Source organism: Sinohyriopsis cumingii, chromosome 6, assembly GCF_028554795.1.
Source record: "Sinohyriopsis cumingii isolate HCF-2022 chromosome 6, ASM2855479v2, whole genome shotgun sequence".
NCBI classification, from domain to species: Eukaryota; Metazoa; Mollusca; class Bivalvia; order Unionida; family Unionidae; genus Sinohyriopsis; species Sinohyriopsis cumingii.
This window is the reverse complement of record NC_142966.1, coordinates 80,629,924-80,657,428: the sequence shown is the minus strand read 5'-3', so window position 1 is coordinate 80,657,428 and position 27,505 is coordinate 80,629,924. Positions and strand designations below refer to the sequence as shown.

Sequence of the window (27,505 nt, the reverse complement as noted above, 5' to 3'; positions counted from 1 at the left end):
CACGTAGACAGAGGTGAGATCGCAGTGATCCGTAACGGACGCGCTTTAGACCACTCGGCCCCCCCCCCCCCGGCTGAATGAAAATATGATACTAGCAAATAAACGCATTTTCACGTATAAACGCATTTTCACGTTCCGTTGACATACATTTGAATTTGTTGCAATGCGACGGTAGTCGAGTTATGCCCAAGTAAGTTCAAGTAGGTACATGTTGGGGATATGTTTCTTGAACGAAACGAACCGTTGCTTACAGTTTCAATAGGCATACTATATTTGTATTCGTTTTGTTAAAGAATAATATTTCAACTTAACCCGATTTCGGCATTCTCGGCTTTCGTCGCTTTCCAGCCAAATGAAATCTAGGACAACGAAACTTGAAAACAGGTCCATTTCTTTTGTGAGAATTTGAATTTATTAGGGAAAAGACATCAGAGGAGGTAAAGTCTGACTAAAACATTAGGACTTTACTTTGTAGAAAAGCGTCGTTATTTGAGTTGTCAGTTGTGTGAAATATTCCTGAAAATGTGACTTTCGTAACCATGTTAGTCGACATGAAAACACGCTACACAGCGCCTTTAGTTAGGCTGTAAGACCTTGACGCACACAATATAAATATCAGCGTCAAGGTCTTACATGAAGGACTAGTAGTTGGGGGTCCCAAGAACATCTCCCGGCTTCAGACCGTTTATGGGACCTCGTATACTGGCCCTTTGGGTCATCATCATCGCCTTAGGCACCATTTGCCCTGCTGAAGAGGACCTAGTAGGTGATCCAGAAGACGACCCAGTCGACGACTCAGTTTGCGATCCGGAAGACTGCCCAGTCGACGATCTAGTTGGCGACCGGGCGGCGATAAGAAGTCAGGAATACGACGTTTCCCCTCCTGGGGTATAAATCTGGCACACTCTGGAGAATCAGTCCTCATGCAGATACATCAGGGTATCACCCCAATATAAAGACCTATGCTAAAGAACCCGAGATAGCGAGACTCAGGGTATAGTATTAGCGCACCCTATCGTTTGTTTGTACCCTCTACCGATTTTAAAATGAAAACCATCTATGATATAAAATACAATGGACAAACCTTAACCATTTCATTCATTCGTTTATAATTTCTAACCTGATTGTCGTCAAGGGGTCCCCATCTCCGCTAGCCAAGGTTCCGATATCATAACTTGATCTACACCTTGGCGTAACAAACAGATATTTGAGTACTTTATCTTGAAGACATCAATAAGATTTCACGAGTTGCCTCCCTTGGTTTGTAATGCCAACTTACCAATAGCGTGAAACAGCGGTGTATTGTATATCGGCAGGAATTGTTGTGGAGGTAATTGACTTAAAAATGATACTGTGTAAGTTTAACATCGAAAGTATGAATACGTACCAGAGGGAAGCCGTTATACGTGTCTTTTAGGGAAATGTATTTTGTACCAACACGGACCGGCATTGGAAAATTGCTTATTTATCCGTCCAGGGCCGGCGCTACCATATAGGCAAACTAGGCAGCCGCCTAGGGCGCTGATTTCATTGGGCGCATTTTTTTAAAAAAAAATAATTATTGTTTATAAATATTGAAATTGATATTTTTTTTTTTTGGGGGGGGGGGGGCGACAGAATCTAACCTTGCCTAGGGCGCCAGATAGTCTGGCCGGGTCTGGCGCCGGCCCTGTATCCGTCCATTCAATTTCAAGTTGTGTGCTCACCTTGTCTAGATCATGTAGGAACAGTGTTCAGATTTGAACAGCTTAATTTCGATTGGATGCGGTGGCTTGTTGCCGCATCCAATGAATTTGACATACCCGAAGCACAGAAATATCTGCTCCATGCGCCTGGGAGATAAGGTTTTCATATCGGAACCTTCGCTAGCGAAGATGAGGGGTCCCTAACACTGTCAAATTATTGGCAATTTTACGCAAACGGAAGCTCCCGCTATAAAAAAAGCAGACATACTGCTAGCTGTCTATTTCTGGTTTCTAGAATATATATTTCAGTAAAAACTGGTCGTCTGCTTCCAACATTTGCAACGTAGTTTTAATATTTCTAAAACAAATTGAACAAAGAATTAAGAACTCTTGTATACATGTGTTCAAATAGATGTAAATCGAAAATTTACGGAATTATTGAGATTTTCAAAGACGGTGACGTCACACTGTTGCTTGAATGTACAGAATTATTGAGGTTTTCGGAGAAGGTAACAACACACTGTTGCTTGAAAATATAGATTAGCCCAAGCAAATATGGCGACCGTGATGCTGAAGAAATTACCATTTGATTTGAAACGCCAACAAGCTGATAATGTTTTGGACTCACTAGAAGCAATTATGTTAGAATTTATATACTAATGAATAAAATGGCTAAATTGTATGCATTGTTTTTTTCATCCTTGAAGCCTTCTCTTCAGGTTAATATGATACGGTGTACTCGAGTGAGTTCCGCCAAAGTATCCAGACCAGTATGTGTTGATAAAAAAAGAAAACAAAGAATACAAACTCAAAAAAAAAAGAAATAAGAAAAAGAAAGAAAGAAAAAAGAAGAAAAACAACAACAATATTAATGAATCAACATGTAACCCCTCCGTTCCGGTTATGCCAGTCTGCTCCCATAGTTTGATCGTAGTTATTAGAGGCTTTCGATCATGAACGGTTCATTAAAAGCGTCTGTGTTGACTGTGATCACCCGGCAAGACATCATCAACATAAACTGTTCTACTTATTTTTTTTTCATTTTAAAACGTACTAACAATCTGCCACATCAACACCAGTTGGAAATCTTTCTGAACGAAGTCTTGCAGGGTCAGATAATTTGTGCAATGTATAGGTTTTAACAATATGCAGGCAATTTTGGTAGACTAAATTTTATGCAAAAGAACAACAACAGGTAAGTCGCTACTCACTTAGTCCTACATGTAAGACCTGACGCTGATATTTATGTTGTGGGCGTCAGGGTCTTACAGCCTAACTAACGACGCTTTGTAGCGTGTTTTGATGTCAACTAACATCGTTACGAAAGTTAAATTATCAGATATATTTCAAACAACTGACAACTAAATTAACGACGCTTTTCTACAAAGTAAAGTCATAATGTTTTAGTCAGAGTTTACTTACTCTGATGTCATTTCTCTAATAAATTCAAATTCTCACAAAAGTAATGGACCTATTTTCAAGTTTCGTTGTCCTAGATTTCATTTGGCTGGAAAGCGATGAAAGCCGTGAATGCCAAAATCGGGTTAAGTTGAAATATTATTCTTTAACAAAACGAATAAAAATATATTATTCCTATTGGAACTGTAAGCAATGGTTCGTTTCATTCAAGAAACATTCCCAACATGTTCCTACTTGAACTTACTTCGGCATACTTTGACTACTGTCGCATTGCAACAAATTCAAATGTATGTCAACGGAACGTGAAAATGCATCCATTTGCTAGTATCATATTTTCATTCCGCCAAGATAAAGACAACACAGTAAGTATATTAATTACACATAAATTAGTGGAAGAGTGTCGATATCGGCTGCCAAGTGTGTTTGATGTTCCTGAAACTTTGATTACTCATTAAACTGGCATCTATACAAGGCCATTATTTGGATAGTAAGACATAGCACCTAAACAATATCAACATGTGCTATGTCTTACATGTAGGACTAATACTTACTGTGTTCTTTTTTTCGTATGTCGATGATTAATGTTTTTTTTGCCCCAGCAGAACAAATTCAACGATCAATGTTGTGATGGTGGTGGTGGCTCTGTCAAGGTTGATTAGAGGCACCAGAAATAGTCCTAGAATGTAAGTCATCAACCTAGTCCAACAATGTAAGACATAGCACATGTTGGTTTTGTTTTAGTCTATGTCTTACTATCCAAATAACGGGCTTGTATAGCGTGTTCCGATGTTTTTGACAAGTAGTCAAAGTTTCAGGAATATTACACACATTTAGCAGCATATATCGACACTCTTCCACTAATTTATGTGTAATTAATATATTTACTGTGTTGTCTTTATCCTGGCAGAATGAAAATATGAAACTAGCAGATGGACACATTTTCATGTTCCGTGGACATACATTTGAATTTGTTGCAATGGGACGGTAGTCGCGGTATGCCGAAGTAAGTTCAAGTAGGTTCATGTGGCGGATATGTTTCATGAATAAAATGAAATATTGCTTTACAGTTCCAACAGGTATTGTATATTTGTATTCGTTTCGTTAAAAAATAATATTTCAACTTATTCCGATTTCGGCATTCCTGGCTTTCATCACTTTCCAGCCAACTGAAATCTAGGCCAACAGAACTTGAAAACAGGTCCATTTTTAATGTGAGAATTTTAATTTATTAGAGAAAAGACATCAGGGTAAGTTTACATTGTAGAAAAATGCCGTTATTTTAGTTGCCAGTTGTGTGAGATATTTATGAAAATGTGACTTTTGTTACGATGTTAGTTGACATTAAAACGCACTACACAGCACTGTAAGTTAGGCAGTAAGACCCTGACACCCAAAACATAAATACCAGCGTCAAGGTCTTACATGTAGGACTAGTTATCAACCATGATATTTATGTATTTATGTGTCGATGTCTTGCATTGCAGGTCTATGCCATAGTATTTATTACAAGGTATCATGGTAGGTATTAGTCTTTCATTGTAAGACATATCTCATATTTGATGCTACCGAAACAAAAATATGTAATACGTAGTACGTTTTAGGACTAGGTAGGTATAGGACATGAAAGCTGAAATACGTTTGTTGTGGCTTTTTTTGTGTGCAAAAACACCAAGCTGTATTTTTTCAATGCAGATGCATCCAAGAATAAAAAAAAGAAGTCTGAACTATCTGTATCATGCTTCATGGTGTGATTTCTCTACATGAAATGAATATGGGTATGCACTTCTGAAAAATTCTTTTATTTTCCAGTTTTCAGAAAACAGCCTTACTTAATTTCCTGAAAATGAATATATTCACTTACCTTTGATAGTGGCAAAACACATGTTTATGGCTTTAGTTTTTATTAGGGCAGAGAATTAAAGTGTTATGTCATGTTTTTTGTCAGCCATCTGAAGAACTAATGTAAACTTTTCTATACACCATATTTATTTTCATGAAATCGAACACAACTGTTTGACCGTCATTACAACTATTTCATATGTATTTGTAAGCTTATTTCAACAGAGTATATCAATGATCAAGTAATATTGAACTTGTTGTTGTAGGGTTTAATGCCATTTTTCAGCACACGATAGGCTATACATGGCGGCCAGTATTAAGGAAGAACCCCCCAAAAAAACGGAAGGAACCACCTACCCACGAGAAGCTACTGGCAAGCTTTCTCACATACCCACATTGGCCGAATCCAAGACTCAAACACACGCAGACAGGTGAGCTGGCAGTGATCCATAACGGAGAGCCCTTTAGACCACTCTGCCACTCGGGGCCACATACTGTACTTGAGAAATGAAACAATTTGTACGGAGAAACTAAATTGGGGTAGATAATTCAGTGGACCCTTCCTATTACTGACAAAGCAATAAAGTAATATAATGGCAAAATATCAAATGAAAACCTTCTTTTAGTGTGGCACAGCCAGCTTCTGACTTTAAAATATTCTGTTAATAGTTTGCATTTCTTTTTGTTGACATTTGATTACATAAAGAACCTGTCACCTGTCATGAAGACACCTGTTTGCATGTAGTGTAGTTATCGTTTATCGCTTTATTAAATATGAAACAGTCTAAGATTAAACTTCTTAAACTTCTTATTGTAGATATATTAGGAAAATTAACAAAATTATTTCTGCAAATTTCATTGTTCAGGAAATGGAAGGAAGATCCTTTCTGTGATGGAATGATAAACATTTTTCTTGTGTTCAGGGTGTAAAATATATGAAAACGTTGTGTAAAATATATGAAACCGTTGTGACTTTAATAGTATTTTTGTTTTTAGAGATTAAAAAATGCCACCAACTGGGACTGTCATATCAAGCCCACCAGGACAGGTAGCCATCCATTGGTACCGCCATGGTCTTCGTATCCATGACAACCCATCTCTACATGCGGCTATTAGTGGTTGTGCAGAACTGTATCCTGTATTTATTTTTGATGGAGAAGTGGCAGGTTGTGATTTATTATCTTATCTGTAATTTACAATACATTTTGACTTTACCTACATCATCAGTCTATAAAACCTTTAAGTAGTCTTTATTTTATGTATTCTTTCCATTTAATGTTGATTATTATGAAAGTAACATAATTTTACAAATAATTATTTTTTTACTACCCCCGAATCAAAGTGTATGAAATTGGATTTAATCCTGTTTATTTTGCAATAAAACTGGAGTCATAAAGAGATAGGAATTAAAATTGCTTTTTGATTTTATTTAGTACATACGTAGTAATAGCATTATGGTGAATTCAAGACTACCATATATACTTCTGTATATGCGAAATAATTTCTGAAAAAGTAAAGAATAAAGGGGGTCAGCTTATCTATGGGCTAAGGTCTAAGATTTTATTGTTGTCTATCATAATAGCTGTAAATCTTGGGACATGACAAAAAAAAATTTTTCTGTGACCTAAGACATGTATGTGTGTGCAAAAAATACATTGTCAGTGTCCCAACACTTAATAAACTCTTATAAACTACTGTGATTGCTTTTGTTATTATTTGAATAAAGGTAAATAAAGACTTCATAATCCATTGGCCAGTTCGAGTTTACCCAGAAGACCAGGCTGTACTATGATCTACAGTACTTACTGCAAATCATGCCTAGCATCTCTTTAATCCTTGTTTATTCACAGATTGGATGTAGATTTTGCTTTATTCATTTTTTAGGCCAAATCCCATTCTCCCAGTTAACATTTCAGCTAGTCAGTAATAGCTGTTTCGTTTATGTTGATCCACGTGTTCATGAGTTACTCTTGTTCAATGATACTTTATGCAAAGGTACACGTGAACTAGCATAACTTTTACATGTTCATGAAAGAATGGTAACAATAAAGGCTGAAATTCTGAATATAGATCAACTAAGATCATCATCAATCTGTTTTGAACCTGGATCTTTCAAAACCTGTCAGGCACTCTACTACCAGAGCTATCTAAACTGATGTCACATGCTGGTATCTGCAATGATAGGTATCACTTTTCATGTGGAAAACACTATGTCAGCAACACTATCATCATCATCTTCATTGTTGAGATTCTCTGTTAGAAGATTTGTTTGAAAGTCTTTGCAAACCATTCGGTATTTGCAGACATGATTTTGCTCCATTTTAAAGTGGAATTCACTTTTATCCTGACTGGAATCAGATTTTTTTTTGATATAATCTGTTTTTACATCATCTCTGATCCAGTTTTTAAAAAATGGTCTATTCCCATTCCACAATGACCCTTGTAAATTATTTCTTCCATATATTAGCTAGCACACGACTCTCGTGAACAGTATTTTGATTGGTCAACGGTTAAAATTCATCCAATGACTCTACGTGTAATGGAAACTGAAGGCAATGGAAAGCATGCTTGCAAAACATGGTGTCCCGAATTGTTGAGAGAGAGCATAACATGAAAAGTTTAGATAAAGGTTTTTAAAAAAAACATATGGAAATGGGAATGGCTGGAGTGAAAAGTTTAGTTGGTCAGTTTATAAGAAGACTGAATGCTAGAGGACTGTCATTTTGTGACCTATGCAGAAAGATCTGAATTATGGTAGTTGTGGTTGGAAGAGTTTGGAACAGCACCTACAAAAGAAACTGCACATAGAAAAATCGAAGCTCGGAAGGCATCTGGAAAAAGTGCATTTAATTACTATAAGAAGAAAGATATCTTGCATGAGAGAACATATGTAGCCCTCTGTCAGAATATATGTGCACTGCATGTCACCAATACAAGCACCAGCTTGAAAGGGAAAAAGCTCTCACTGAACAGGAAAAGAAATGATTGCACATTGAGCCAAAAAAAGTCAGTGGTGACAAAAAGGAAGGCTAAAGAAATCTTTGCCCAAGCCGCAAAAAGAGCTCAACTGGCATATCAACAGATTGTGTCCATTTGAGAAAAAGACAAATGGATATATGTAATTATTTGTATGTTGTTGATGTATTTGGGTGTTTATTTTACAGATTTGTTATGAAAAGAGAGAAGTATAATATATTTGCTGCAGAAATTGACAAGTTATTGTGATTAATTACAATGTGAACACTGACATGCACATGAAGTAAAGTTGAACATTTTTGGTAAGTTTATTAGTTTTTCAGATGATTATTTTGGCTTATTTTATGATCATAAGTTGCACCAGGAGCAGATTTTTATGAGTGTAAAATGCTTTTGTGGCCTGGGGCCCAGGGGGCCGAACCCTTGGATTGGGGGTGCTTTTTTCATCTCACAGAATAGCAAAAAATTAGCACTGTAATAGATGTATTATGAAAGTTTATTTGTAGCAATGCATAGATTACATAAGGCCTATTGTTGAATATTTTTGCTCAGCCAGAAATTTAGAGGGGTTATATAATGTTGGATTGTCTGTCCATTTAATGTACTTTGAGTAAGTTTTGCATATAGTTTAATTGCGCATTGTTGATAACAGTTGTGAAACTTTGTTTCTAGATGGGTCATGGGGAGTGAACGCAGCACCATCTTACTAAAATCAGGTTACTGTGATTTCCATTTGCACCTTAGTGACTTTGGTTACGTTTTCAGTTTTTGTCATTTCTTCTGCCATTGCTGGCTGCAGTGTCATACAGGAGTGTGTGTGGATGGGTTTTAATAAGTACACCACTATTTTGCCAGAAATGTTGTTTCCTATATTTCACAACTGAAATTTAAGTTAACCATTGCCTTTAGGTCAGTTTCTCATGGATTGTTGTCTGCAGTCATGCAAATATGAATAGATTTAGATAAAGTTAGAATTTCATGATTTTTCCAATTTTGATTTGGGTTCTTTCATTCTAAATTCAGATAGATATGTGTATTTTTTTTATCTTTTGAGATTTGTGTTGAGTTCTTTGAGGTTTAATGGTTAGTGTAATGGTCTTACAACCTATAGGTTTTAGGTTTTAATCTTGCCCATATTAAACCAGATTATCTGTTATGGTGTGTCTTAGGGTAAGGCACTTTACTCTAGTTGCCTTGGCACATCGCCTTTATGTGTTGATGTACCAAACAAAACAAACACATTGTTTTATGACCACATACTTTCCCATGATAAGCAGTTTGGTTTTAGCCAAAACATTACATCAAAATGCTGCTAATGTCAGCAGTTGATACATGGCAGTATAATGGTACTGTTGTTGATGTTTTTATAGGGTTTAATGCCATTTTTCTGCACAACATTGGCTATAAATGGCGGCCAGTATTAATGGTGAAGGAAAACCCCAGAAAGAACCACCGACCCATGTAAAGCTACTGGTAAGCCTTCTCACATACCCACATTGGCCAAACATGAGACTCGAACCCAAGCATACAGAGGTGAGACGGCAATGATCTGTAATGGTGAGCGCTTTAGACCACTCAGCCACTTAGGGCCCCGAAATGGTACTAATATCAATGGTTGATGCATGGCTGTGGAAAGATACTAATAACACTGGTTTGATACATGGATATAGAATGGTACTAATATCAGTGATTGGCACATCGTTGTGGAAAGGTACTATCAGTGGTTGTGGAATGGTACTAATATCCATGTTTGATACATGGATATGGAATGATACTAATATCACTGGTTGATACATAGCTCTGGAATAGTAGTAATATCAGTGGTTGCTACATGACTGGAATGGTACTAATATCAGTAGCTGATACATGGCTATATAATGGTACTAATATCAATGGTACCATTCTATATGGCTGTGGAATGGTACCAATATCTATGGTTGATACATGGCTATAGAACAATATTAATGTCAATGGTTGATACATGGCTGTGGAATGATACTAATATCAATGGTTGATACATAGTTGTGGAATGGTACTAATATTCTTTTATATGTGTGTTAATATTCATGATTAGAGATTGTAAGGGTAATATAGGAAATAACATACTGAATAATAATTTTCTTTATAGTTGTGCTTTTGCTTTAAGATGGTGTCATTGTATTAAACACATTGCATAGATGTTGATGAGATATGAGTTTGGGTCATGGGTTTTACTGTTAAAATAGGCTGACCTAATTCGTGATTGGCTAGCTGCTAAATTACTTGACCTTGAAATTTTAAAGGTCATGGTTTCCGTTCAGTGGCAAAAGTTCTTCATCACTGTCAGTTGTCAAACTTTGTGGAAGGCTTGTACATGAGGTATGGAAGGTCAGTGTGGCTAAAAGAAGAAAAAAATTGTTCCTGTATAATAACTCAGATTTTCTACATTTAAAGTTACCAAACTTTGTGGATGTCTTGCACTTGGAGCAAGGAAAATCATTTTATATTTTGGGTGAAATGGTCAAAGACTAAGGTTGCAGTGACTGAAAGAAGAAAAATGGTTTCCACACACAGGGGCTAAAAGCTCCGTCAGAGGGAGTGTTTTGACCTTTGGACCCAACTGTTTTTGCTCTGATCAGGATGGCTCAATCTCAGGTGATTCATAACTAGAATACAGAATAGTGGGGATGAAAATTTAGGCAAAAGTGAGAAATGAAGCAGTGGGATCTAAAAGAAAAATATATTGGTTATTGTTACAAAGTGCTGCACAGAATGATAAGTTCTGGCATGCATGGGCTGACTTCTTGAAACATTCGGACCCAGCTGCCATTGGAATGGTCATAACATACATTTTATTCAGAAGTCTGTGACCTAGAGCTCAAGACGGAAATGTTATATCCCAGCAAACAATGGCTCAAGATGTCAGCAGTATAAAGTTACAATGTTATGTGGCTGTCCTGCAAGAACCCAGTTGATCTTTTGGGTCAAAAATGTCATGGTCACTTTTAATGTAAGAAGAACCATAATTTCCGTAGAATAATTTTCAGTTATCAGATGTTGTGGCTAGCTAGAACTTGGGGTAAGAAGAACTATATTGATATTGAATCAAAAAGTCAAAGGATAGGGTCAAGGTCACTGTTATTAAAGGAAGAGAACTGGTTTCCACACAATAAGTTAATTTCTCCACCATCTACTAAACTTTGTGGATGTCATGCAGGTTTAGTAAGGAAGAAACCTATCAAGGTTGGGAGTCAAAGTGAATGAGACACAAAGAACTAAAAATGTACAATAACTTTAGTTCTACCTGGTTTAGACATTAGCCTTAATTAAGGGTCAATGTGACTGTTACTGTGATGCAAATAACTATTATGTCTTCTGTGCAATAACATCAGTTCTACATGACAGACTTGGTTTAGCCAAATTTCATGCTTTGGGGTTAAGGAAATAGCCTAACAATTTTGGGGTTAAAGGGTCAGATCACTACGACTAAAAGAAGAAAGATGGTTATGTAGAATAACATTGGTTTTATATCATAGGGTCAAGTTCAGTGTGACTGAAAAAAGATAAGTGGTTGCTGCACAAAAAACTTGACTTATCAACCATATATCTTAACCCATTGTTTGTAGATGGATTTAGGTAAGAATGAAGCCTATTAATGTTGGATTCAGAAAGTCAGGGTCACAAGGACTGCAAGGAGAAAGTTCTTGTGATGACTTTAATTTTAACACGTGTACATTGACCAAAGGTTGTGGAAAGTTTGCATTTGAGGTATGGGGAAGATCTATAACATTTGGAATTAATTGTTAATGGTCATAGTTTTCCTGAATAATGTTTGTTCTTTAACAACTTCCTAGAACAATCTTTTTGGATGACATTAGCTTAAAATATTAAAGAAACCTAAAGATTATGGGGTTAAAATGTCACAGGTCATGGTCATGTTAAGTCTAATATGAAAATATTGGTTTCCTTCCATTTTATTAAATTCAAGATTGCATTCGTTGACCAAGCATATAGGTAATTGAGACGGGCTGGTCAAAAATATCCAGAGTCAACCATGTCCTGCTAGTGCCAACATAGAGAGCTGTTAAACATATTGTAGGTGTGTAATATACCACCAACTGTTCTCTATTTGTGCCCCTTAAATGTACCTATTATGTGCATTTAAAATCATTCTTGTATGTGTGATTACATGTAGTCTCGCTGCTTCTGACTTTTTGCCCTGATTTGTTATAAACATTTTTGGAGAATATGTGCTTTAGAGTTATGCCACTTTTTCCATTATGAATGGTATTTTGTTTTCTAATTTTATCAGTCTTTCAAGCAAATGGAGGCAGGGAAATCTTTGTCTGATGAACATATTTCTAGCTGTTTGAGGGAGTTTTCTTTTTTCTTATTTTGAATTTTGCATCAAATATGAGGAAATAATTTGGGTTTCTTGCAATATGATGATGATATTTATTTTTTGTTCACAAAAATTGTTTGTGGAAACTATAACATTTTCATATCTTTCCAGCTCAAGAAACCTTTTTCAAATATGTTATCTGTATATAGTTGGTGACCAAATCATACCTTAAAAGGGAGAACTATTTTCAATCTGGTATATTTCTTTCAACTGTGAAGCATTTCCATATGACACATTTAAGTTACATGTATTAGACTTTAATTTTTTATAAAAAATTCACTGAAATTAGTGTGTGTGCGTGATTTGGATTTTTAATGTAGCTTTAACAATTTTTAAGTCATATCATTATGATGTCTGCAGTGTGGCAGTTTATAGTGTTGTCTGGAACTGAGGCAGTATGCTGCAGACATGTAGCATGATGTCCCATCCAGGCACATTATCCTGACACCAGGCTGACCAGTCCTAACACCAATCTTATAATGCTGAACGCCTAATGAGACAGATGTTAATACTATTTTTATGTCTTTGATATGACTCGGCCAGGGTTCAAACCTGCAGGCAGATGTTATATCCATTAGGCTGCTGGAGTGGTCCAGAAATTAATCTCCAATAAATTGTTTTCGTTCAGTTTTTTAGTAATATAGGGTTATTCATCGAATTTCAGAACTCATAGAGTTCCAATATTACATTGGCACCCAGTAGATTTTTACAAATCATTTTCTAGGGGTGAAATGATTAATCTATGAATTAATGCATCAATACTTTAATCATATCAATGCCCATATCAATACAAGAGGTGAAGAATTGATACAAAACAATCCTTACCCTCTACAAGTTTCTTTAATCTTTAGCAGTCATGAATAATTATTAGTTGTTTAACGTTTTATTTTGTTAAATTTAGAATTCATATGGAAAGTTATAGCATGCATATACACTTATTTCTGTCATTTAAAAAAGAAATGCCATTGACACCAACTCATCTTCTGCAGATTAACACCAGGTGACTAAACTCACTTGGTTTGAAATATGCCTCCATCCCACCAATTCTGTCAGTTATTATAACCCATCAGCATGTAAAGCCACCTATAACATACTGTGCATGTATATCAACATAAAGGAGACATTTTAGATTGTCTTATTATAGTCACAAGGGGAAATATTTCTGTAAATAACTCATTCTTTACCATCGAAAAAAATTCAGAGATGTTAGACAGATTAAATTTCAAATGTACAGTGTTGCAAAAAAGGAACATTGGTTTCTAAATGATAACAGGTGTTCTACACCATTGTCTTGGTAAAATAATTTATAACGTTTTTGATGCAGGCAAGACATGGACATTTTGGTTTAAGCATTAATGGGTTAATGTTATTGTGACATAGTGTTCAATGCTCACCAGAGTTGGCTGTGTCTTTATTGTCGATATATAGGACCATTAAACCTGTATTCCTGTTCATTTGAAGTTTTGAAAAATGAGTTCAGTTCTTGTTCTCAGTTTTATGATCACATGGCTGGGCCAATAAGTTAAATTTGATGTTAAGTTTCATTTCTCTGCAGGAACCAATACAGCAGCATACAACAGGATGAGATTTCTTCTAGAGTGTCTGCATGATCTGGATGAAAGCTTCAAGAAATTTGGTGGACGACTTTTTGTTTTTCATGGAAAGCCCAAAGCAATTTTTACCCGACTTTTCGAGGTCTGCTTTCCACATTCATCTTTATCATGTATCTCTCTGCATTCTATGAAATACACTGTTCCTTCACTACAGAAATCCTCAGTTTACTGCTACCCCATATGATGCATGTACGTTCATGGTTCACATTTAATTGATTAGGTTTTCTTGTATGATTGCAACTTATTTTATTTCATTTTATTTTAGTTTTTGGTTCATGACAACCAATTTTTATGTGACTGCACATCACAGCAGAATTTGTGTATCTTTTCAATGCACTATTGACTCCCCTATCCCAAGTATTAAATTCTAATTTAATCAAGTATTAAATTCTAATTTAATACCTTTCACCTGTATATCTTTAATAAACAGTGATTTTGAGAGCATTACTGTGATAATTAGTAGACTGGTAGTGACCATCACTGTCAAATATTAGTAAGCTGATGGTGATCATCACTGGGATAATTAGTAAGCTGATGGTGATCATCACTGGGATAATTGGTAAGCTGATGGTGATCATCACTGGGATAATTGGTAAGTTGATGGTGATCATCACTGGGATAATTGGTAAGCTGATGGTGATCATCACTGGGATAATTGGTAAGTTGATGGTGATCATCACTGGGATAATTGGTAAGCTGATGGTGATCATCACTGGGATAATTAGTAAGTGGGTGCTCACCAGTTAATATGTACTTTAGAGAGAGTGACATATATAAGGTGGTTGTTGTTGCTGTAGGATTTAACGCCATTTTTCAGCACACAATAGGCTATACATGGCGGCCAGTATTAATAGTGGAGGAAGAACCCAGAAAGAATCACCGACCCACAAGAAGGTACTGGCAAGCTTTCTCACATACCCACATTAGCTGACTCCAAGACTTGAACCCACGCAGACAGAGGTGAGATGGTAGTGATCCTTAATGGAAAGTGCTTTAGACCACTCGGCCATTTGGGGCCCCCATATGTAAGGTGGAGTTGTTTGCATTTAAAACACGCACAGTGGAGAGAATGTTGGCATACCTCTGTGCTACTTTAATGTAATGTGGCTGACATTTCTTTGGAAATTGTACATGATCTAAGCACACTGCTAACTAAAATGACTGCTCGCTTGTGCAAAAAAAGTTAGCCTGAATTAGACTAAAGTACATTACCCATAGCAGCTACTAAAATAGGGAAAATGAATTTTGCCAGACTAGACAATATCAGCATCTGAAAGTGCAGTGAATGAATTACCAAATATATAAAATGTAAAAAAGTTATCAGCTCTTTTTTTATACAATTTATCTCTGAATTTCAGGAAGTGAAAATGACCAAGTCGAGCTAGCACTTTTTGAAAGGTGCATATTTGGAGTAAAACCAAGCTGTATACTCTATAACCCATATTACACCCATCAATCATACACCAAAATAAATGGAATTTAAATAAAGGTTCTTTGAATTATACCTAAGATATACAAGGTCTTTTTTAAATAGCCAGTATAACCAGTGAGGAAAGCCGGGGAAATTCTTTTTCTTTAAAATTCTAACCCTATGTAAAATACAATAAAGTAGAGTGACACCTAAGCTGATGGTGATCATCACCTGGGATAGTTAGTAAGCTGATGGTGATCATCACTGGGATAATTAGTAAGCCGATTGTGATCATCACTGGGATAATTAGTAAGCCAATTGTGATCATCACTGGGATAATTAGTAAGCTGATGGTGATCATCACTAGGATAATAAGTAAGCTGATGGTGATCATCACTGGGATAATTAGTAAGCTGATGGTGATCATTACTGGTATAATTAGTAAGCTGATGGTGATCATCACTGGGATAATTAGTAAGCTGATGGTGATCATCACTGGGATAATTAGTAAGCTGATGGTGATCATCACTGGGATAATTGGTAAGCTGATGGTGATCATCACTGGGATAATTGGTAAGCTGATTGTGATCATTGCCAACCTTCACATTGGACAGTATTAGTTATATTTTAGATTACAGGAGGTATAAGGGTGTTATATCCATCTTGAAGCCAATATGTCCTGAATCAAAGGCAAGGTTCTGGATGGTCATAACATTTCTTCATCCTGGTAAACTAAAATGCAGTTAATGTATTACCTCATAAACATTACTCTTTTGGCAAAAATTTAATCATTTGTGTGTTTTATAAATCTCTTTGATGCCATTGTTGGCAGATGATTGTTAACAGCATGCTGGTTGTTGAATTTACTTGTCTTGAATAATAAAATGGTCTAAACTAAAGAAAACAAACAAACTAAAATAAAGGAACCTATTATGAATGAAAAATGTTAAAGTAGTATAGAAAACACAAAGTGATAACATGAAAAATATTTACACAGTTTTAACACTGAAGGGGAAAATTTACTGAGTTTAATTTATGGAGCTTTTGGGTATTGTGTGACATAGGTGTTACTTTCTGAGTTGAAGTGACACCTAACATTGACAGGTCAGAATTTAGATATGGTGTGAGATAGGTATGGTGTTTTAAGTAGCAATGACACCCATTTAGTACCAGTCAGTGTTTAGGTAATGTGTGACAGTATTACAATCTGAGCAGTGATGGCCCCTAACTTACACAAGTCAGAGTTAAGATGTAGCGTGACATTAGAATTTATTTCTGAGCAGAAATGGCACCTAACTTTTACAGGTCAGATGCAGAGATGTATATCATAGAATTGTTAGCCGGTGATACAGCACAATCCACTCATCTTATATCTCTTTGTTTCAGGAGTGGGGTGTGACAAAGCTAACATTTGAGCAAGATCCAGAGCCAATCTGGAAGGCCCGTGACAATGAAATCAAACAGTTATGCTATGAGAAGGGTGTAACATGTATTGAATGTGTCTCTCACACACTTTGGGACCCAAAACAGTAAGCAGGTTTTCAGACAAATCTCCAAGCTCCAGAATTAAAAATTTAGCATCAAATCACTTTATTCTCACAATTTTCTATAGAGTTTTTGCCCTTATTGTGTTTTGTAGATTCAGTAGTGTATGACGGAATCTCGTTGTAACTAGTTCCAGAGTCTTGTGCTATCCAATGTAGTTATGTGAGAAAGCATGGCAGTACTGAGTAGCTACTCATGTGTTGGTGGTTCTTACTGGGGTTTTCTCAGGTTCTTCCTCCACCAATTATCCTGGCAGTCAGGTATATAAGGTTAGAAGTGGACCTCAAAAACCTTGAAAAACCTATAATTTATTTTGACCATATAAACCTATTTAAAAAATAGCCTAGCCTAAAATAATGAAGAAAACCTTTAAAAAAAAAGCCAGAAAACTTTTAAAAAATGATGGATGGTTTTAACCTTGACCTCACCAGAAATTTCTTTTGGACAGTTGTTCATTAGGCTACCCTAGCAGTTGAGAAAGCTCACAAGAGATACAAAATAAATTTAATTATGTATTTTCATTTTATTTAGAAACAAAGTCAGAGCATACATGTCAGATTTTCAATAATTGTATTGCTCACCATGGAGATGATCTTTTAAATGCTTTTTGTCCTTAGGGCTGTTCCAGTAAAACATATATCCCCCATGGGGATGGCACTTCAAAAAAACTTCTGTAGGAGATTGGAGGTTGTGTTTCAAACTGTTTTGATTCTGACAGTGGAAAGTTGGTTAGGAAAATCACTTTTGTTGTGGGTTGTGTTAACAAAATGAGAAATCGCTGGTGGGGTCGTCAGAAAGAAAAAAAAAACGAATATATATTTAAAATCACATCTAACCCCCTCCTAGCTGTCTAAAGTGAATAAAACATTGGGTCCCATAATGATGCCAGTACACGCAAGTGCACGTAATGTGTACGAATTCACATACTTTTAAAGCAGTGATGCGCATTCAGCAAATTATGTCAGTGTCGTGGATATTAAAAAAATGTGCTTTGCGCAGTATGCAATTTTTATTAAACTTTTAAATTTAAAAGTACATTTTGCAACGTAATTCGCGCTGCCACTGCTGTTTCAGAGCGCTTGATGCAACATCCAGATATCTGGATACTTCAGTTCAACATAAATGGCTGTTAAACTAAATTTGATTGGTTCAATTGGCCCTGAGAAAAAGCATTTTATGGTAGTTTTAGCCTTAGTTTCATCATGGAAGTTTTACAAATGCGTGTTTCGAATAAGGGCCACACAGGAATCCAAAATGGCTGAATCACAACATGGTTTGTCTTCAGACGATGTTTTCAGTCGGCAGATACTGGCTGGTGATAGCTATGAGGACAATGAATTTCATGTATATCGGTCTGTTGTACATTGGGAAAATGCCACTGGAAATACCAGTGTGTGATTTTGAGCCCAGAATTGATATCGAGTACGAGTCCGATGTACGTGTTGGATGGACATTATGCCGGTTATATTTGTTCAAGATACCCATGTCAGAACAAGCAGACTATGGGAATATTGGACTTAAAACCCTAATACAGCATTATGGAAGAGAAAAATCTGGCATAAGAGGTAGCAAAGCACTGATTCAAGGAAGTTAATTTTTGGCAGAGTTTGTGTTAGTGAAACGCTTATAATCAGGAGTATTTAATGCCAATTTTTTTTTAATTTAGGTGGGCGGTAAAATTCAAAGACTTGCCAGTCCTGCTTCAGTCACCTGCATAGTGGGAAAATGTGTTGATCAGTTAGCTGTGCTGATATTTACAGTGACAGAATTTAGTGGCTGAAAGCCCCCCCCCCCACGTCGTCACCATTATAAGAGTACATCAAAAGAACATTCTGCAATAGCTAAGCAGCAAGATCAAAGGCTTTGACTGGCAGCTGCGTGGGAAAGTCTACTGATATTTACAGTGCTTGAATTCAGAGGCAGAAAGACCCAGAGATGTACATGTAGTCATTTATAACGGTACAGCAAATAAACAACTTTAGCTTTCTTTATTGTGTTCATTTCCGAGTGTAGCAGAATAAGCAGTGCTCGTGACCTCAGAATCATGACATGTTGAGACTTAGACTTGAATGAGTATTTTGGGGTTCAACGGCAAACTGACAAAGGTTGTAATGAGATTCAGGAGAGTGCTAAAGTTGATAGTTTGGAAGGGACAGTAGCCAAGTGTAAGAAAGTGTGTGATGCCTAGCTTAGTGCTTTGAATAAGACCTTCCTTGGATCGAAAAAATTCAGACTCACTCTGAAGGACAAACAAGAGCTATGTCAGTGTTATAAAGAGCGTAGAAATTAAACTCTATGGCAACCATTATTTCTTATAATTTACATAGTTTTCTGGGAGGGGACTGCAACTTCTGCTGGTAGGACTTTTTACCAAAATGGGAGCTATGGACTCTTAGTTTTAAAATCCTAACGAGACCTCTGGTTCAAAACTTTTCGTTTTGGAACAGAGATATCTAAGAGAGAATATCCTTGGGGCCATACCTGTGAGATGTTGAAAATTGCACAACCATAAAGAACAGTAACTTGTTCATGCTAGTTATGCATATGCGGTTCTGAAAGCTGGCAATGAAAGGAGTTCACAGCACAGAATAATATTTATACACAGAGGAGGAGGATCATATTAAATTCAGAAACAATTAACAGATTAGTGATCATAGGGAACATCAGAGAATCCCCATACAACATAATTAAGTGTGTGTAGATCTCTAGTTGGCAGAACCGCTATGGCAACAAAAGAATAAAGAGACAAACTTTTATATCATGCAGATGTATGACCAAATGATGTACATGCTCTCTATGTGCAAAAATTAAATGACATTAAACATAAGAGACTGATTTGTGTAAACTCAAAGCATGATGGATAAAATTTGTCCTGTTTGTGTTCGGTTCTTCCTTTGTATATTTTGATCATGGTGGTATTTTTCTGCAGACCTTTTGGTACTTGGTTCCAAGCCATCATTCGTATTTGTATTACAAACTGGATAACCAAAAAAGTCTATTATCTAGTACACTGCATTTTTTAAGCAGTGTCATTAACTAATGATGAAATTGATGAAACAATACTTGATGTCATTCTGATATATGGATCCTTTACTACACTACTAATCTGTTCATCCTGATTCTTTTTTTTACCATCTCCTTTAGTCTTACTGGTACCAGTGCTTTTAATAAAATTGTAACTTTTATTTTCTTGCAATCCAAATATTTGTAATGATGTGTTATTGTCAAAAGGTAAAATGTGCTTAGTGTTGTAAAATCTAAAACTATTAATTAGCAAGGGACTAAAGTAAAAAATCGACAGAAATTATTGCCATATTACAGTATTGTTAGAAACAACGGAATAGTTGTACAAGATGTCTGTAGAGAACTAGCGCTCTTATTGTCACCACGTATTCTACTTAAATAATAATATCATTATTTCTGTATATTTCTATCAGTATTTTCCTAGTGGTAGTAATTTTCTGATCTGATGTTCATTTCTTGTGCAATTTTTGCACATCAAGAATTCTCACAGTATCATTAAAAACAATGTAATATGTACCAAATTGAGTTGTTTGAGAAGAAATTAATTTCTTTAACACAAAAATCACTGAAGCTACGAGTTCTTGCATTAAAGTCTCACAGTAAATAACATTTGAAGTAGCCACGATAGTAGTTTAGGTAGCAACTATACTGATTTCACCTTTGGTATATCCAAATCTTGAATGTGATGGAGGAACATAGCTCCAAAATAAACACATCAGTTTTAGAACCTGTTCAGTGACTATGAATCAAGTATCTGAATCCAACTGAATTGTTAGAATTTTTTTAAACTCTTTTGACAGCATTGTAATTAGCTGTCAAATATGGAGTAAGCCTATGGTCTTTCTGTCCTCGAAACCAAGACCCCATCACAACCACGTGACCATGCCCAATAACATCACAGTAATAATTGCTATACAACTAGAGATGACATCTCTTCGAGTAACAATGGCTATTCCTTCTGCCACCAATTCCTCATTGGAGATCACAGACACACAAAACTTAGAGTAAATCCTGAAATCCTGGCAGCATCCCTGCAGGGGAGATAACTTGACTAATTGATTTTATTGGTTTCTGATTATCCCATGGTATTTCTGTTACTTGAACATTATCTTACAGTGTGTTCAGTCAGCATGGTCGAAAAAGTCTTACAACCATTGAGAGTTGTTAAAGGACTCGCATTACTACAGATGTGAAAGAACGAGAACCATACAATAAATCAGTGAAGAGAAAATGGATTATATATGGGTTTGACTGTCCCAGATTGGTTGATAATGAAAGTAAGATTTTAGTAAAGGCAATCTTTTGAGAGTTTGTCCTACTTGTAACTGAAAAAAGTGAGGGATATTGTTTTATTAACATAATTTCCGTCCCTTTACAACCTGAGTTTGGACGACTCGTTACTGAAATCAGCAGCTGACTCTTTGGTGCAGTATTGAAAGCACACATTTCAAATTTGTATAGGTCCAGAAAATGGTGCGGCTGTTGTGGTTTTCTTTTCACAAAAGCTGTCTATACTGATACAAATTTGATCATGAGCACTCGAAATTTTAAGTTACTGAATTTTAATATCATGGTGTTTGCACAGGTTTACAGTGGGAACTGAATTAGTACAAAGTGTCCTGAACTCATGAATTTTGTGCAGAAATATGGAATCCAAGCAGAATACATCCGGAAATGTAGAGGTTTTCAATCTTGGATTTAGTCTCCCTGTTGCATTTCACACTGATATGCATGTTCACAGAACATTTGCATAGTAGTAGGAAAAGTAAGTGAGAAATTTAGAGATATATCATAAACAAGACAAACAGTATGTGGGGGGACAAGATCATAAGAACAGGCTGGAATGGAGAAGTATAATAAAAACAATAATGAGTAGAAGTGTGCCTCATTTTTTATGTGTGCAACATTATTTTCTCAGCTTCAGTAAGAAATTTCATCAAAAAGAAGACAATAAAGGGTGTACAGTTAACTAAACCAATACAAATTTAGCTACTTAAAAGATGTATCAACTCGATTTTAACCTTCTGGTCTGTTTCTGTCCATTGTGGTGATATGTCCACTGAATCAGTATGGTTGGAAAAATATTTGGCAAATTTAAAAATTTAAAAATCTTTTGGCAGATTATGATTATACAGTACTTATGCCTGAGAGATGTGAATAATTTTATTTCTTGGTTTGTTGATTGTGGTTGTTGCTCAATTCAAATGCATCATTGAAAAACATTGATGCATTCTCATACTTTGTTACAAATATTTATTACAGATGCATATCTCCAGATATTGGTGAATATAGCTTGAATAAGTTATAACAGTTCTAGTTGGAACAGTGAACATTGTTCGAGAAAATTTAAGTGAGCTGAAATTTAAACTTTTTGGCAGTGTGTGTTGCAGGATTGCTCGACTTTTCCATCTCATATGCTTGCCATGAAAAATCCATTTGTACCAACTGACTTTTAGGTAACTGTCAGAAAAGCATAATTGACGATATTCAAAGGTCTACAAAAATTACTTATCAAAAGTTATAAACTCATACAGCTGTGGCAAAAATGATTGACTATTACCTTTGCTGCTGTTGCCACAGTTGATTAGTTGGTTGATTTAGTTTGATTTTTTAAAATAAATTTTTTAACAGTATATTAGGTGGAGGAAGAACCCCAAAAGACCACCAACCTAAATTGGTTGATCAGTGATGCAAATTCACTCTGTGAGATGTGCAAGTGATGTAAAAGCAAGAACCTTAGTACACTTGGGCACATGGAGCAACTGTTGATTTGACATTTATCTCCAACAGCTGAAGTTATTTAGACATGAGATCTCAGGTTTTGTTAGATCATTATGGCCTTTACACCATTTTCAGATGAAGAGAATCTATATATGGCAGCCAGTTTTACTGCCGAAGAAAATCCAAGTCCTTTTGAGACACAAACACCACTTATGTAGAACCACTGACCTTCCACAAATAACTGGCAACATTCTGATTTACACATTGGAGGCAAGTAATCACATGACAAGCATTTTGTACCACTGCCATGGAGTCCCTCAGATGTTTATCACAAGACAAGCATCTTATACCACTCTGCCATGAAAGCCCCTCTCAGGCCATAGGTACAAGTCTCATATGAAAGACTAGAAATGGGAGATAGAACCTGTGACAACTGGATTGAAAGTGCAGAATTTACTGCTAGGCCATCAGTGATGATGATGATGCTGTTGACAATACAGTTAACTGCAATGACATTGATTTTGAGTACTCTGGGGAAAATGATTCCTTGACTTTCATCCATTTTTAAAAATCTAACTTATGATATAAAAAATGTTTGACTTGCAATATTTTTTTATAACTTTATATTAGTCTTGCAACAAGGCGTAAAAATAAGACATTGGTAACTGAAAAAGATGTTCTTACAAGAAATGATATAGTGTAAAAGTAGACAGAAGTAATGCAACATCACTTCCACAGACATCAATGTTTTTTCTTCTAACAAATCATGTAGTATTATAAGTTTAACAAGGAATCATAGAATCTGACCACACATTTAAAACAATACAAGATTTGACTATTATTCTAATCAAAAGCAGTGTGTCTGAGAACAAAGAAAAATAGCAAGACATAGTGATCACTTTAGTAAACGTACAGTTTATGAAGGATACAAATTCATAATTTCAGTATTAGAATAGAAATATCTATTATAAAATCTGTATTCATGGATGTTAAATTAGTAGGTATTAAGTGACTGATCAATGACATTACAAATAATAAGCCACCATGAAAATTGGTGATTTCACAGTATCAGAGACATACTATGCTGACAGACAAAGAAACAAAAGGACAAAAGATTGATTATAATGAATGAATACAAATACAAATATGCAGTAGATTATATGATCTATAAGAATTCAGTAGATTACTGCCAGCCAGCTGTCATTTAAATCACTTCTGTCCCCAACCCAATATTAAAATGGCTTCTACTGCCCACTAACCCATAGCCAGAAATTATGTTTAAAAAATATGCTTCTGTAGGGGGCAGTGTTTTTTGATTAAAACAGATCTGATGTTGGATCATAATTTTTTTTAAAATTGCTTCTGTTGTGGGTTGGTTGAATTTGAAAGTGCCTTCACCCCGGGAGGTATATTTTTTTACTGGAACAGCCCTTAACCTCAAAAATGTTAAAACCTTGAGAAAAAAACCCAAATAAACCTCAAATGTTTTAATTTAATTTCACTTCTAACCCTTTGTATAGCCTATCATCTGCTGAAAATGGCATTAAACCCACAACAAAAACAGCAGTTTTGTTTATGGATTTCTGTGAAACTAAGTGCATGTTTTGATCATCTTCTAAAGATGTACACATTAACAAATCTTTGGTTGCATTGTGTGACAGAATTTTGTGAATGCAACGACTTTTGCAGTTTTCAGTGGATTGCTGGTCACCATCAGACAAATCATTGTACTAGCACAATTTTATTATTGCTTTTCCTCCTATAGTGCTTGGAATATTGTCATGAAACTTGGCACATACTCATCCCGTTGTATAGCTAGTCCCAAATGAAAATATGGCACAACAGCTGCTATCTTGGCAATCTTGGTATTTCTGCTCCTCCCAAATGGGTGACCATACCAACATGGGTGTTTTCAGTAAAAGGCCACATATGCTGTCTAGTTGATCCCAAGTAAAAATGGTGTTAATCTGACATCCATAATGGCAACCACAATGGTCATCGTGAAGCAGATTTTCCAGAATGGGTTGTCATAACAAATTGGGTTTTCATTGAAAGACTTCTGATGATGTCTAGTTGGTCTTGAATGAAATTAGTGCAGATCTTACGTTCAGTATGGCCACAACAGCAGTTATCTTGAAAAGTCATTGCTACTTTGCCACTCATTTTGAATGGAAAGTTGTATTGAAATGAGGTTTTGCCAGAAGCCTTCATAAGTTAAATGAAACTGGTGCCAATCTAATGTCTATGATGGTTGTATGGTCATATCAGAATGGGGTTTTTACTAAAAGACCTATTTTGGTATCTAGTTGGTTCTGAATGAAAATTATATCCAATATGGCCCCCAACTGTGGCCATCTTTAATTTTTTTTCTAGCTATTCCACCTGAACAAAAGTAATATTGCCATGGGGTTTTCAACAGAAGACTTCGTATAATATTAGGATCGTCCTAAATTGAAATGGTGCCATTTTGTCAGCCTATATGGTCACCACAGTGGCCATCTTGAAAATCTTATTGCTAATTCTTCTGAATTGATGGTCATATGAACATGGCCAAATCACCATATTATGACTCTATGGGCTGAAAATAAGTAATAGAAAAGGGTGAGAATGAACGCGTCTTGTAATATTCAATAAATAATTTATTTCCTTAGAATAGAAAGTGAAAAATATGAAGAGAAGTTACAGTATTGCAAATTAAATCCCAAATAATCCTAGAATTTCTAACACAAATCTAATATTTAAAATTTTTAATAAACTTGGGTGATATTCCAAAACAAATAATCCAATGCTGAAAGTTTTGATGTGCCTGTAGTGGCCTGTATCATGATGGTATGCCAAGTCTTTTTGTTAAATCATAATAATATAATTCAAGAATATATCCTTTTTTGAAATTTCACTATAGATCCAAGTATCTATTTCCAAATATGTTATATTTTAGCACTTTGTATTTCTAGAGAAGAATCACTTGAATGAAATGATGTATGTTTGTTCCTAAATGGTCCTGATATGATATCTTATATGTGGCCATCTTGAAAATCATTTTATCACTACCTCTGAGTGAATGGTCTTAAAATCCTGGGGTTTTCACTAAAAGACTTCTTATGATGTCTAGTTGGTCTGAAATGAAAATGGTGATGATCTGACTTCTAATATGTCTTTGACATGGGCCATCACCAAATTCTTATCACTACTTCTCCAAGTTGGCTGGCAATATCAGCATCATGCTTTCACCAAAAGACTTCTTATGATGTCTAGTTGGTCTGAAATGAAAATGGTGATGATCTGACTTTTAATATGCCTTTGACATGGGCCATCACCAAATTCTTATCACTACTTCTCCAGGATGGCTGGCCATATCATTATCATGCTTTCACCAAAAGACTTCTTATGATGTCTTGTTGGTCATAAATGGAAATGTTGCTGGTCTGTTATCCAATATGGCCCCCATGGTGTCCATCATGAAAGTCTTGTTATAGTTCATCATCCACAATAGGAAGTTATGTCAGCATGGAGTTTCTACCAGAATACTTCATGTGATGTCTTGTTAGTTGTAAATGAGGCATATTTTCAAGAATATCTCGTACACTAGCACTTCATATTGATTGACACTGTTGCACAGATTAAATCCATACTTCCTGAGTTGATTGAAATGTGATGGTGGCTGAGGAATGCTAAAGTGACTTAAAGTAGGGGTAGGTTTCTTAAATGAAACAAATAAAACCCTGGAAAGAACCACTGACCAATGAAACACTACTGGCAAGCTTTCTCACATACCCACATTGGCCAAGCCCGAGACTTGAATGCACGCAGACAGCACTGAGATGGCAGTGATCCGTAACAGTGAGTGCTATAGGCCATTCAGGGCCCCCATAAAGCAGGGGTAGGTTTTTCAATGAAATGAAAATTACCACTTTCATGAACATTACTGTGCATTTCTTCTTAGCCCTACTTAACCAACATTGGTATTGCATAGTTACCGTCACATTTTACAGGTCTTGAAAACATAGTTATATGCTTGTGTCAGAACTTGTTAACAGGAGGAAAAGGTGTCAGAGTAAGTACAGTCTGACTCGAGCAGTTAGACTTTAATCCATGCAGCAGTCAATATGGGCTGCTAGATGTTTGAGATGCTCTTTAAAATTTGGCCACTACACAAAACTATGATGGAAGTAAGATGTCACAGTTGTAGTTGCAATAGCAGCCATGAATAATTGATTTAAAATGTATTTATAACTGCTTGTTTTTTTTTGCAGAATTATAGAAGAAAATAGAGGATGCCCCCCTTTGACATATGAAATATTTAAACAAGTGACTTCAGTTCTTGGACCACCAGAAAAGCCGCTTGTTGTCCCTGATTTCAGTAAAATCAAAATTCCAATTCAGCACAATCATGCTGATCTGTATGGCATTCCTTCTCCACAAGACCTTGGTAAGCTGACATAAGCTGTATTGTTTATAAACAATTCCATGACAAAACCATGCACTTGATCATTGCTGAAACCTTTTGAATAGTGATACAGTTTCTTTGTCTTGTGGATGATTGTGACCTGAGATTAAATAATTTTCAAATGTATAGATCATTCTATACACAATTGTGCTTTTGGGGTATTTGTTTGAATTTTTGAATTATTTTTGAAAAGGATCTTAGACAAAACTTTATAAATCAGAAATTTGTATACAAAATTTCTCCTGAATCAAACTTTTAACACCATGTTTTCAGTTCTTTGCAGTTAGCATACATTTTACTTGGCCATGAAAATATCTAATTTGCCTCAGGTTGCCAGGCAAGGAAGTTTTTGTAATTTTGAAAGTATATGCAGTTAAATGTAGAAAATATACAGATATGAAAATGTAGGATCAGAAATCGCACTTTATGTATTAGCTGCACAAT

The 27,505-nt window shown here is 35.7% G+C and overlaps 1 protein-coding gene across 3 annotated transcripts in view; it reads left to right on the top strand.

The window, feature by feature from the left end:
• Positions 1 to 355: 355 nt before the first annotated feature.
• The window catches only part of LOC149797314 (cryptochrome-1-like), an 82,382-nt gene continuing 55,232 nt past the window's right edge, over positions 356 to 27,505 (top strand). Inside the window, exons 1-5 of one of the 3 annotated variants that reach the window (XM_089962036.1) lie at positions 356 to 437; positions 5,940 to 6,109; positions 13,856 to 13,995; positions 16,711 to 16,853; positions 26,868 to 27,043. In XM_089962036.1, coding sequence (XP_089818162.1) covers positions 5,950 to 6,109; positions 13,856 to 13,995; positions 16,711 to 16,853; positions 26,868 to 27,043 — 619 coding nt within the window. In that variant the 5' untranslated portion in view covers positions 356 to 437; positions 5,940 to 5,949. Of the gene's footprint in view, positions 438 to 618; positions 995 to 1,647; positions 2,881 to 5,939; positions 6,110 to 13,855; positions 13,996 to 16,710; positions 16,854 to 26,867; positions 27,044 to 27,505 lie in introns of those variants that run through there. The other 2 variants (XM_089962035.1, XM_089962034.1) reach the window with 2 other exon arrangements.